At 46.2% G+C, this 13,028-nt stretch overlaps 1 protein-coding gene across 1 annotated transcript in view; it reads left to right on the top strand.

The window, feature by feature from the left end:
* SH3BGRL (SH3 domain binding glutamate rich protein like) overlaps positions 1 to 13,028 on the top strand; it is a 45,167-nt gene that overhangs the window by 23,398 nt on the left and 8,741 nt on the right. The window contains exon 2 of the mRNA XM_074914843.1: positions 11,358 to 11,543. Coding sequence (XP_074770944.1) covers positions 11,358 to 11,543 — 186 coding nt within the window. The remainder of the gene's footprint in view (positions 1 to 11,357; positions 11,544 to 13,028) is intronic.

Here is a 13,028-nt window from a genome sequence, read left to right as displayed (position 1 = left end):
GAGAGTTAAAGGGGAATGTGCAGTGTCACCCTCCTTTTCCTTGCAGTCGAAAGAGAGAAATGTTTGCTTCTGAATTTGGTGGCTTAAGTAGGAAAAGAGGTGGGTTTCCAGCTGACAGAACCGTTTTCATGTACTGCGGCAAAACCTGAAGTTTATTAAACGGTACTTTTCTACAGTGTCTTCAGGTGTTGCTGATAAGATGTTCTGTGTTAGAAACCTGGGAGCACCACAGTACTCCTTGACAAGCAGGTACAAAAGGATGAACGATTCACCCCCTCCAATTACTTGTTCAGAGCAGAATTTGACTTAAGCTGTGATAATATGTTGATCCATAAGGTGCGTTCATAGAAAGTAAACTTAAAACACATTAAAAAGTAATCAAAGCTTCATTAGGCAGTGCTGCTACTGCTGTTTGCCAGAAGCTGAGAAGATATAAATAAGGAAATGTTACTTGTCCTCATACTTGACTAATGGGTAAAGGAATTTGCTCTTGGCCACTGTTGGAGAAAAGTAGCTAAACAGCCATTTGATGCAATGCAGCAAGTCAGTTCTGGCCTATTTATGGCCTTTTAGTTTCTTTCTTATTAGAATTTGACTGTAATAGAGCTTTGGCAGAATCAACTGTATTGCATGTCTGACACAAGACTAGCGACACTCAAAAATCCTGCTGCGACATTAAACTCAAATCCTGTGTACATTTAAATGGAAGAATTGATATCATTTGAGTCCACATATTTCTGACTGTTCATATCATGCAGCACTAACAAAGGTGAACTTACAGATTCGCTTCTGTCAGCTGCTCATGGAATGATGCCCACAACATGATTAATGTACTCCAGCCTTGAGTTCTGCTAGCAGATGTCTACTTTTGTTGACAAATAGCCCATATACCCCAAATCTCCACGTACTGTAACTGTAAAAAGCCTTTGGGGCCTATTTCTGAGCAGTTGCTTTTCACAACCATTGCACTTGTGCTGCACACTGTTCACAGCACTGTACTTACACCTCTGCCTGAAGTGGTGGTGTTCAAGGTTAAAGTTTTAGAACAGCGTAACAATATTATGCTTAGGTCAAGAAAGATGTTCTTTGTCTATGTTAAAGCCAAAGGCATCCCTCATCAGAAGAACAAGTCAATAGCCACCTTTGAGCAAGGGCATCCTGGAGCCATTAGAGCCTGGCAAGGAAACTCAAGGTCTACGTATCCTTGGCTGAACTACCCTCATTCTAATACTAAAAATCAGGCCTACGGGTCAAGAAGACCCTTGCCCAGGTGAAGACCCTTCCCCTGAGCACATGTAGTAGTAGAAGTATTGTGTTAGCAGTGTTAATTGTATGTAAATTACTAACCAGTCATTGTAGAGAGGATGGACTTGGAGGGTTAACTAACTCTGCAAGTTTTGTGTATAAATAGTGTGAAAAGTCCTGTTGGTATGCTTGATTTGGGGGAAACCATTGAGCACCTAGGCTTGAGCAACCCTAAAATAACAAAGCAATTCTCCCAAGTGTGTGATCATTGACCTGTTGCACATCAGGTGATATATCTGCTTTTCGGACACCAGTGTGACACTGAGCACTCCCCTGGATGGTGGGAAGGAACGCTGTCCTGTCTGCATCCCATGGTGATGGAAACCAGGCATTAGTGGTATTTACACCATTACCTTTCCTAAATGTGTATTATACTTCATGAGGCACAAAAGTCCTTGCCTTGAGCGTAGGCAGTGTGTCCTGTCCCACCTTTCAGGCTCATACACACGTGTTGCATTTAAGATAATGAATTCATTTGGTAAGAGATGAATCCCCTTGTGTTCTAGGGGGTCCTCAGAGATTAGAGGGGCTGGGGGCAGCTGGACTTAGCTCTTAATAGTTACGCCATTTATTGCTGTGACTCTAGGCCTGACAGTAGATGCACAAACAGCCCGTAGGCTGTAGGTCTGGTTGCATTCAAGAGAAGCAGTCAGGGAAATGAATAGTATGATTCATTTTTATGCACCATCTACAGATTCTTTGAGATTGTCTACGATAAACGCACAGACTGCAGGTTGGCTCTGTAGCACTACACACAGAAAACAATTGCAGTCACACACATTTAATTCCTGGGTAATCACTTGGCGTGTAGCCGAGGGCCCAAATCTTACCGAAAAGTGTCCCTTCTTGGGGGGGGGGGGAGTGTGAGGAGCACAAACCCGTTGATTTGTTTCTCCAATTTGGTGTTGGATTGTCATCCCTTCAAGTTAGATACAAACTCGGGGTAGTATTTATCTAAGGGTGTGTATGTGTGAGTGGGTGGGACTGTGGTCAAGGTTGTTTCTTGAGTAACAACACAGCACATTCCTTGGTGCAAGGTGTGTGCTGGTTTTGTGGGAAAAGGGGAAGAATGAGAGGTAAGTTCTGCGAAACAGTCCCTAAGAGACGAGGAAGAGCAGGAGATAAATCTGCATAGTTGTGTCAAATATTCCTTGAGAAAAGTGGAAGAACGGGACCGCCCGGCCTCCACCCCGCTTCGCATTCCTCCTCGGTGCCACGGCAACACAAATCACTGGATCTCCATCCCATCCTGTGTTTGTTCTGGGCACCATGTGTTAAGGAAATGTGTGTTTTGCAGTTTTTTCGTTGTTTTGCTTTTCCCACACTTCCAACAAAGCGTGCACACGTCCGTAGCGCAAAGGCAGCTGGTTCCTTGAACTTCAGGAGCGAGTCAGGCAGTTTGGGACCTGCTCTGCAGCCTGCCTTGCTGGGCTGCACCAACGGGAGGAGCCAGGCCTGTCTTACTGCCAAGGGGGCTAAACGCCAGCTCCCGCTGCGGATTTTATTCTCTTTGCAGTCTGTGTCAAAGAGTAAATAAAAGCCACTGGAGTTGGGTCCATGAGGGCCTTGGGCTCCGCCGAGAATCCTGATCCCCAGGACTTTAGTACATGGAGGTGACCATTAACTTTCATGTTCGGTTCTTCTGGTAGGAAATAACTTGTTGAATGCACTAGGATTTTTGGCTTGGGTTTTGTTGGTGTGGGATTTAACAAATTTTTAGGCCCTGGGTTATTGAATGAGTACAGTTACAATGGCATTATAATCCATAAGAGTAGCTTTTAGTTTTGTTCTCACGAGTCAGCTTTTCCATTTATGTAACTTTCTACTGTTTCTGGAGCAATTTGTGGTTTTGTTTTGGGAAGGACAGACTTTGTTCTAGCTGTATCCCTGGCTTGTGCTGCAAATCTGATCCGTGGTGTGGTACCTTATGCCTGGATGATGCCCTGCTGCAGGCAGACCATGTGCTTCCAGGCGTGATGCGACCTCCAGGTTAGGTTGCAAAAACCTCTCAGTAACGTGGATTTTTCCCCAAACCTTGCTGTTGAGTGGTGGTCCTTTTACATCCTTTCACCCCAGGACTTCTTCCTGCTTTTAAACAGTTTCTTCCAGAACCACACATGAAAATTGGGAATCTGGTCGCTGGGGCTCATTCCCTCCTGCCCTGGGTCTCTGGCTGGCACGTGGGGCTAATGCAGCCCAGGGTCAGTGGGTGCCCGGTGGTGAGAACCATGTCCAAATAAACAACTTTTAAGCTGTTTGGGGCAAGCCACATCAAGAGAGAGCTGCTGTAGCAGCTATGCAGGATATGCCATGGGCTTTCCCAAAGGGCCCTGGAGGGAGAGAGTAAGTACATATGGAGCCCATCTGGACACTGTCTAGTTTCTGAGGAAAGAAAGAAAAAAAAAAGGCAGCACAAGTACAGAGTGAGCTTTTCCAGCCTCCTGTGTTTGATTTAGGTCGCATAAGTTCATGGTGGTTTTGCTGTGTTTGTCCTCAATCTCATTCCTTACAGACCAGAAACCCAGCATTGGGAGCGAGAATGATGACATTGCTACGTGTAATGCTCGGCTTAAAATAGCCTGAACAAAGAAGTGGTTTGAGTTCTGTAATGATAATTGCCCAGACCTAAAAATAGGTGGATATTCTACCAGTCAGAGAGAAGTAAGAGTGAGACACGAATTGCTGGGAGAGCCCTCAGAGGCAGCCTGCAAGGCTCTGATCAAGCAGGTCATTGCCGTAGGTGCCTACAAGTTTCCCCACCCTGTGACCACCATTTACAGTGGATGGTGACCACCGGCACCACCAGAACTGGCACTTCTGAATTTTAAACTAATGTGGGGGGGCGGAATGTGGCTTAATGAAATTAAAAACAGCAAAAACACTTTATACAAAAAACTGTCTCTTTGAATATTACAGCCAAACCAGAGAGAACTCTGATGGAGGCCAGGACCAAGCCTGCTTGGAGGTGGTTTTCTCTGAAGGCAGTCCTGCTGTAGCGTCCTGGGGGGGGAGAACAAGCTTAAGGGGGGGCCGTCAGGAATCCATGACATTTAAATGCTGCATAGCTGAGCTGCCTGGCTGTTTAACTCCTACAAATTATGTTGTACTGGGAGGCGAAATTATAAGCATTTCACAGCTAGTTTGCAAGTATTAACTTCTGCATTAGCAACTCGCATGAGGAAGGAATTATCATTTTAGAAATTAGATGAGAAATGTTAAAAAAAGAAGAACAACACTTTTTAATTTTTTTGTTTTAATTCCGAAAAGCACCTGAATAGCTCTGGTGTCAGCCAGCCACAGCGGCAGAGGTGGGCAAGTCCTAAAGTCAGGGTGCGCAGCTCAGCCTGCGGGCTGCCTGGCGGCGCCTTCCTTGGGCTTGGCAGCAGCCCGACATTCCTCGTGCTGCCCCGCTCCCTCCAGAGACAACCACTTTCTGGGGATTTTCACCTCGGCTGCAGTGAGCAAAAGGATGGTGCTGCTGGCAGAGTTTGCTGAAGATTTTTTACGCTGCGCTTTTTCTGGTTGCTGTTTAAATCGGAGCTTATCGACCTTCAGAAGAGACTGAGCCGTTTGAAGGACTGATGGTTACAAGTCTGGCTATACGTGGTAGCATCACCTGGGGAGCTGAACTTTTTCACCTTTCTGCACAAAGCAGATATCCCCTGTAATTTAAAGAATTGTCCCTTTAGTGATGAAACGGTGTGTTGAAAATCATCAGGGGCTTAAAATGCAACCGCTTTAAAGATGATATTGCTTTTCCTTATCTAGAACGCAGAAGGCTGGATTTGGACATGGTAAAAAAGCCTTTTAAAGCTGTTTTTGTCTTTAAATTGAGAAGTGAGCCAGATCTAGATTGGCTCTAAGGTGTGGCTTCAGTGCTGTCCTGGTGCTGTGAGAGGCAGGACACAGGCCACGCACTCAGCAGGAGCTGGATGCTGTAAGCAATGCTATAACCATGGCTGGGAACCTCATAGGAAAGCTCTTTAAAGTTCCTTTAAATCCTCACAACACTGTATGAGCCATTTAATCGCATTTTGGGGAAAAAAATAACCCACCAAACCTGTGTTTTTTCCCTTCATGGAGGTGAGGACACAGGACCCACAGAAACAGTGGAGAACGCCGAGTGCCAGAACAGCAGAGCTGCAGCCACTTCCTCGGCTTGGGAAAGTCTGTTATGTGATCAAAACAGCGGCACTCTTAACTGTAAACTTACTTAGGGTTTCGGTGGTCCATAAATAGATTTCCAAAACATGTCTATTGTCCAACAAGGAATTTATTTATAGACTGAAAAAAATAACAAGACTTAAAAAACCCCCAGAAAACCCTCTTTGCCAGCAGTGCAAACTGGGCTAGTCTTTTGAATGTGTATGCCTGTGTATACCAAATAAGATAGAAACTTCTTTGAAGTTCATTTAAATAAAGTATTTAACTGTTTCCTTGCAGCGGGGCAGTGCTAAGAGAGGCTGGCTGTTGGACAGACCTGGCTGGAGCTGGGGATGGAGTATTGCCGCTCGCTGGACCAAGGTCCTGCAGCATCACCTCTGCCTCCTTTCTGTTTATTGTCTTTTAGTTGAGTTCTTTTTTTTATTTTTCTCCTTCAATGAGTAAAGATTCAGAGGAGAAAAAACATACTGAGTCTGAAATGTTGCAGCATTTTCTGGAAAGTTCTTGGCCCGCTTTGGGGTTAAAGCTCCATTTTTGATGGACTGCAGTTTGTTGGAAAACATCACCTGTCTCTCCTCTTGGCACCTTTGACATGGTTTCTCTTGCGTTACTGATGTCATCCACTGATGTGAGTTAGAACAGTAAATTTAACCTCCGATGTATATTCAGTGAGGGACAGCATTTGTTCATAATGCTGAAGTACTCATTTTCAGAATGTTTTTCTGTGCATATCCTCTGTTGAAAGCTTAATATTTCATGATTGGCTTGTAACTGGAAAGGAAGAGAATCTTAAAGGATATCAAGGATATCCACAAGGATATCTTAAAAAAGAAAAAATCTTTAAAAAGTCTGCTGGAAGCATCAGCTTCTAATGTTGCTTGTGCGAATTCTGTATGCAGAAGATTACAGCTTGGTGGTGAGACTTTGCTTCACTGCCAGTAACTTGCCATAAAGCTATTTCTGTCTCTGGAACAGACATTGAAAACTAAAACAAAGTGAAAATAGATTCATTTTGGTTACGTTTCCTTCAATGTTATCTTAGGAACATCAGCAAAAAGTATAATGTTTCCGCTCACCTGAGGAATTTTAGATGGTTTTCCCCCAAGAGTGCCCTGAGAAACGTGAACCAGTGTGTTCAGGCTGAGGAACCAGGTGTGTTTTTTCTGGGGGTTGGCGATAAAGGCATTTTTGGACAAAACTGGCTTCCATGAGGAGGTTATTTCCCAAGCAGGGCAGCGGTGAGCTCCAGCAGGATGCAGCCCTTCCTCTTGCAGTACCGACGTCTGCTGCTCCCCACCCCGACCCTCCTCCATCTGTCTTTCTGTCTCCATCTCACCCCTGGGATTTTGCCCCATCTCCATCCATCCACTTTGCTGATCTGCTCCTGCCTGCAGCCTCTTCCCTTCCTTGCAGTTGTCTGCCCATCCCTGTCCGTGATGTCTCTCTTGTTTGTGTGCTCCTGTGTCTGTCCATGAGCCCTCCCACCCCTCCAGTGCTGGTCCCCCAGGCTCAGGACCCTGCCTCAGCGCCGTGGCTCTGGGCCCCCGGCTCCTGCGCTGGCTGTACGCGCCTTCCCGGCTCCCCGCTGCCTCTCTCTTGCCCTGCAACGTCTGTCAGGAACACTCAGTATAAACAAGGATTTTCGTGTTTGCAAACTGCGGTTGGCTGCAGCCAACAGGCCAAAATAGCTTCAGACATGACAGTTGTTTGCGTAGGACGAGGTGCGGGATCTGGAAAGGCGCTGGCTGGTGGCCATGCCCGGTTAGGCAACTGGGAGAGGGTTGTTTTGGGAAGCGAGTGCTGCGTGCTGACAGGCACATCCTGAAGAAAGGCTCCTTCCCAAACATGGGCAGTGGGAACTATCTTCCAGGCTCTCGTCCTGAGGAAAGCGTATGCCCTTTTGAGTAAGACAAAATACCCTGAAGCAGCAGCAGGCATCTCTTGCTTTATTTTAGGCACTTCCCTCCCAGCGGTATTCCAGTGCCTGAGATTAATAGAAATTTTCAATATAAAGTCCCATAAAATAATGCGATCTGGCAGCTCGGTGTCTGTTCTGCCCAGTGGTTGGTGCCATGTTTCTCTTGGAGTATTTAATGTTCTCATGTAAGTGCTTGTCATCGTGGTTGGAAGACTTGTCTTGAGAAGCTGGGAGGAAGACATCGCCTCTTAATCTTCCAACTTGCTTTTTTTCTTTGGCCAGGGTTTCAATCTAATATTCCTCATGTATCAACACCAGGCCCTTGCTTTTCTTTACAGTTCTTTAGAGAATTACCTCCTTTGACCACAGACTGAGAGGCACAGACACCAAAATACTGTGCTTGCCTTCCACACGGTGCCTTTTCTAGCAGAAAAAATATATTTCCAGCTTTACTAGCTACTTCATAAACAAGCAGAGAGGGGTCATCTGCTATGATAGCCCTTTGGAGCTGCAGTTGTGAACTTGGGATCTGACTGTGCTACCTGTAGCCGAAAAAAACAGCCTGGAGATTGTCCTTGCTCCACAGAATTGGGAGAATGAGCAAAAATAGAGCAAGACAGGCAAGGTGGCAGTGCACAGAGAGATGTTTTGCATATGTATATCTAAGAGGAGAACTATTTTGGTTCATCATATGAAATAATGGTAACACAGGGTAGCCAGAGGCGTTTTCTTCATGTTGAAGAAGCGTCTTAATGGCTGAGCTAGTCCGGCGCTGTCAGACTGGGTGCTGCACGGAAGGACTGCGGGGTCTGCCTGCGAAGGGCTGCACTGAGACCGAGCTGAGATGCCGTGGGGAATGTGAGGAGGTGTGTATGGCTAGGAGGCAATCTCATGGTGAAAATTATTTAAAAAATAAAGAGACTTCTCAGGAGATCAAAATCGTAATTATTGTCAAACTTAGAGCTCTTGTTTTACGTGGCAGAGGGTATAGTTTAAAAGTAGATAGGGTAAAAACTTGGTTTTCTTTTTTTTTCTTCAATTCTGGGACTTCTCAAGTGTGTTCTCGCAAAGCAGCAGATTTTGGACAAAATTAAGGACTTGAGACTAATGAAAACGAGCTGGATCAGTAATTTACAAGCGGTGGGAAACAATTAATTAAAACATAACTAGTTTGGGGAAAAAAATTCTGTTTATTCCCAGGTCAGTATGTTGCCCTAGGTGCTGCCCACTGGCAGAGGAGTTCACAGTGACAAAGACCTTTCCCTTATTTTAGTCCTAGACAATAGTTCATGAAGGAAGTGCTCGCTTTTTTTTTTTTTTTCCTCTGAGCTGTACTGCAGGATGGATCAAAACTTCCCCTGACTGCTCCCTCCTGCTGTGACCCCTCTTATTAAAGGCAAGCGAAGAAATCTCTCAGTAGATTTGAGTCTGCTGAGAAACGTTTTTCTATACAGACTGTAACATGAATTATTTCCTCAGGGTGATATGAACTTGTCCATTTTTATTTATTTTTAGCCATGATGGACATTAGCTAATGCCCAGCAATATTCTTCTGTTTAAGGGTGCAAGGGCACTCGCTAATTGAGTTTGGCAGCTCCTCTGCTGAGGTGTTAGGAGGAATTTCGCTGGCTCTTGCAACCCTGGGCAGGCGCCTTCCCTGCTGGAGCTGGGAGCACGTTTTTCCTCTGCCAGGAGAGCAGCGTTGGTCCCTTTGCACTATGCTGAGCTGGATGCAGAGATCTATCTATCCATTTTTTTTTTAAAAAACCACCCCACCCAAGATCTAGTTTAACCTGGACTGGTTCCTTGCCAGGCAGGCAGCAGTGATGGCTCCAAAGGAGCTTGCCAAAGAACGTGGTTGCTTAAAGGCTGCCCGGGCACAGCCAACTCCTCTTTGGAGATGCTGATGCCTGCAAGCAGTTGGGGCTAATTGCTGTAAGGGACCTCAGACAAGAATGCATCCAAGGACATAATTTTTGCAGCTGTGATGGATACATCCCAGGAAGGGCAGAGAAACCAACAGACACCTGTGGAAGCCAAAGATAAGAAAGCTGAGAAACTTTACAGCCAGAGCAATAAGCCAAGAGGAGGCCTTATACGAAAAAACCCTCAGAGTTTATGGAAATCATGCTAAGAGGCACCTCTTCAGCAACACTAGGGACCACCACAGACCACCAAAAACCCCCGTGGAAGCCCCTCAGAGACCCTTCCCCAAATTTTAGTACACTTGTGCAATGTATTAACGTATGCATTAGATCCTCTGGAAACAGGTGTGTGCTTGTCAGAAATTCACAGAATCCCAGAACCATCTGGGTTGGAAAAGCCCCTGCAGCTCCTCCAGCCCAACCATGACCCTCCCCCTGACCCTTCCCAACTCCCCCAGATCCCTCAGCGCTGGCTCAGCCCGACTCTTCAACCCCTCCAGGGATCCCGGGGACTCCCCCCTGCCCTGGGCAGCCCATTCCAACGCCCAACAGCCCCTTCTGCACAGAAATCCTTCCTCAGAGCCAGTCTACCCCTTCACTTCCATGAATATTCATTTCTTTTACTGTATATAATCAGCATGCCCTTGTCTTTCAGCGTGCACCTTCGGTGGAATGATCCCCCGTGCATCCAGCGCTGCGATACAGGCTGCCTGCCTTCTCAAACTTCACACTAAGTCTTAGAGGGTTCTTTAGAGACCGGATTAACAGTGACGCCGCCGCTCTGTGCGCTCCCAAACCTCAGCCTTCCAGGGCAGCAATTTTCCTCCACAAAAACCTCGCAGCCTCCCTCCCTCCCTCCCTCCCTCCAGGTCCCGGCCCAGCTCCGCTCCCCAGGGCCGTGGGCTGGGCGCGCCGGGGCACAGGCTCCATATTTGGCTCTCAGCTGGCTGTGCCCTGACCCCGGCGCTGCGAGCCCGGAGCTGCCTCTTCTCCCCCGGCCGTATATGGAGAGGCTGCTCGGGAAGCTGGTGGCTGACCTGAATTGGAAGCGGCCACAACATCTGTATGAAACGCTGTTTTTGTTGTACGCTGAGCTAATTAGGTTAAAGCCAGGCCTTGGATTGGTTTTGTAGCGAAGGGAATAATTTGAAGAGAACAAATTTCCCATTAAATCCCATTTTTTTATTGTTTGTCAGGATGCGCATGGTTATAATTTCCTTTATGGTGGTGAAGTCATGCAGAGGAAGGACAGAGCATAAACAGAACATCTCTGTATCAGGAAGTCGGTAATTCATATATGACAGTAATAAAAACCACCTTTCCTGTGAAAAGCCACCCCAGTCCTTGCCACACAGATCCTGCCTTTCACTTGGGTGCTGTGTGAGTGTGCAGAGGAGGGGCTGCATCGGGTGTGGGGTGGCAGTCAGCCCCCTGAGACCTCTCCTCGAGACAAGCAAGGCGGGAGATGTGGGGTCACAGCTCTCCAGAGACCAATCCTGCCAGTGCTGAGGAGGGTTGGTTGGTTTTTATTTTGTCCAAAGAACCAAGAGCCAAAACTGCTTTGAGATCTTGCTGTTACTGACGACTCCATGAGATCTGCCAGAAGTCCCCTACCCGAGGAGGACAAAAACCTGGACTCTGAGAAGGGCAGGTTCAGCCTCTGCTTCCAGGGGCACAAAGGGAGGGGGTTGTACCTCAGATGCCCCCCCAGCAAACTTCACTGCACCTGAGAAAAGAACATTCCCCTGAGTTAACTGTAAAGCCTGGCCAGTGCAGCCTCTGCAAGGGGATGCTCATACCTTTGCTTTTGGTTGGAGACCCTTGTGAGATTCACAACACTCACATGTGTATAGGGACAGTGTATTTTGACTTCAGCCTGTTGAATCTTTAGAATATACTTTTTTATTCTCAGAATTTTCTTACTGTTTCCATTTCAGCCCCTTGTTTCTGCATTGAACCCTAGATTCGCATAATCAGCATCAGAAAAAAAATGGTTTGACTGATTTTGGTTTGCTTTCTCTCCTCCCCTCCCTCTTTTGCGACAGATTAAAAAACAGCAACAAGATGTGTTAGGTTTCTTGGAAGCCAACAAAATTGAATTTGAGGAGAAAGATATCGCCGCCAATGAGGAGAATCGGAAATGGATGCGCGAGAACGTCCCTGAGGACAGCCGACCAGCGAGCGGGAACCCTCTGCCGCCCCGGCTCTTCAACGACAGCCGGTACCTCGGGGTAAGGAATGGCTCCAGCTCTCCATCTCTTCTCTTCCCAGGCCTCTTACTCACTGCCATAGTCTCTGCTTTGCTCTTGAGATCAGCCACAAAGGACTTGGCCAGCTGTAGGTTCAAGCGTGCAAACCGTGAGGGGCGTGGAAGGTGTTAGACGTTTACCCCTCCTCTGGGCTCTTTATAATAATTCATCCCTGAATATTCCAGTTCTGCTATAGAGGAGAGATTAAAATTTGGACCTCCTGGCTCTCAGATCATTGTGCTACTTACTGGAATGAGCCTACCACCACCTTACAGCGTCGTATATATATATATTTTTTTTTTTTTCTTTGTGGGTTTTTTCCCCTCTTACAGCTCTGAAAGTGCACAGAGTTTTTTTTAATTCTCGTGTTCACCGTGATTATGAACTAACACTTTGCAGAAATCTGGCACGCTTGCACCAACTTTATGTTCTGTAGCTGTTCTGTCTCTGTGGGGTTTGCCGATACGTGCACATGCCAGATCACTCCGTAGTCTGTTCATCCTCCAAGTGCTCACATGCAGCGATGTCTGCCATGATCATAGATCAGTTTTCTGATCCTCCTTGGGATCAGTTTTTGTGTACTGCTTGCAAAATAAAGGCTGTTGCAGTTCACTCATTCCAGTGCCTTGAACAGATTAAAACTCATGTTGCAAATACAATTCCTACTTGTCATTATTTTAATGCTTGATCAAAAGTAAGTTGCCCTGCAGCACTCAGCAGGCCATGCTTGAATGATTACTAGATTAACTGTTAATTTTATTTTTAAAACTTAGTATCTTCTGAAGAGAGCTCACAGTATGCATTCCTCTGGTGCTGTGTGTTGGTTTCTAAGTCATTTTGCAGTCTTCATTCTGACCTGCAAAGTCTGTAAGTCAGAACCTGCCAGTTCTGGACCTTTGCAAGTTGATTCTATGGCTACTGAAAGAAATTATTCTCAAGGTGCCAGGAATTTTTCTTGCTTGTAATCAAAGCAGAACTTGAAACAATATCCACAGTGAGCTAATCCACCACTTGGCTCTCAGAATTTTACTGACTGTCGTTGTGACGTGGAAGAAGGTTGGGTTGAAGAGACAAATTTAATTGATCGATAGTTGTCTGCAGCTGAAAGCTGAGAAGGGGCTAGTCACAAAGAGCTGAAAATTGTGTTCAGTTCTCTCTCTTTAAAAACAAACAAACATACAAACAAAAAGAGGCAAATATTTCTGTACCAGTAGGAAGTTCAGATGCACTAGTATCACCTTTCTCCCTTGGTGTACCGGAGCTTTAGGGATGCAAGCAGATCCCCTGGCAGTTGTCCTTTATCAGTGACGTGTTGCCAGATTTGTGATGCATTGCTGCAGCTCTGCAGTGGGGTGGGACAGGAACAGAAGTTGCTGGGTGCACCTAGATCTGGGTGCTTGCTTATCCGAGATGCATCTGATGTATCCCCAGCTGCAAACCACGACAGTTCTCAATACAAGAATTTTG

The sequence above is a fragment of the Athene noctua genome, chromosome 11 (genome assembly GCF_965140245.1).
Source record: "Athene noctua chromosome 11, bAthNoc1.hap1.1, whole genome shotgun sequence".
NCBI classification, from domain to species: Eukaryota; Metazoa; Chordata; class Aves; order Strigiformes; family Strigidae; genus Athene; species Athene noctua.
The sequence above is the reverse complement of the archived record's forward strand: the minus strand, read 5'-3'. Positions and strand labels throughout refer to the sequence as shown.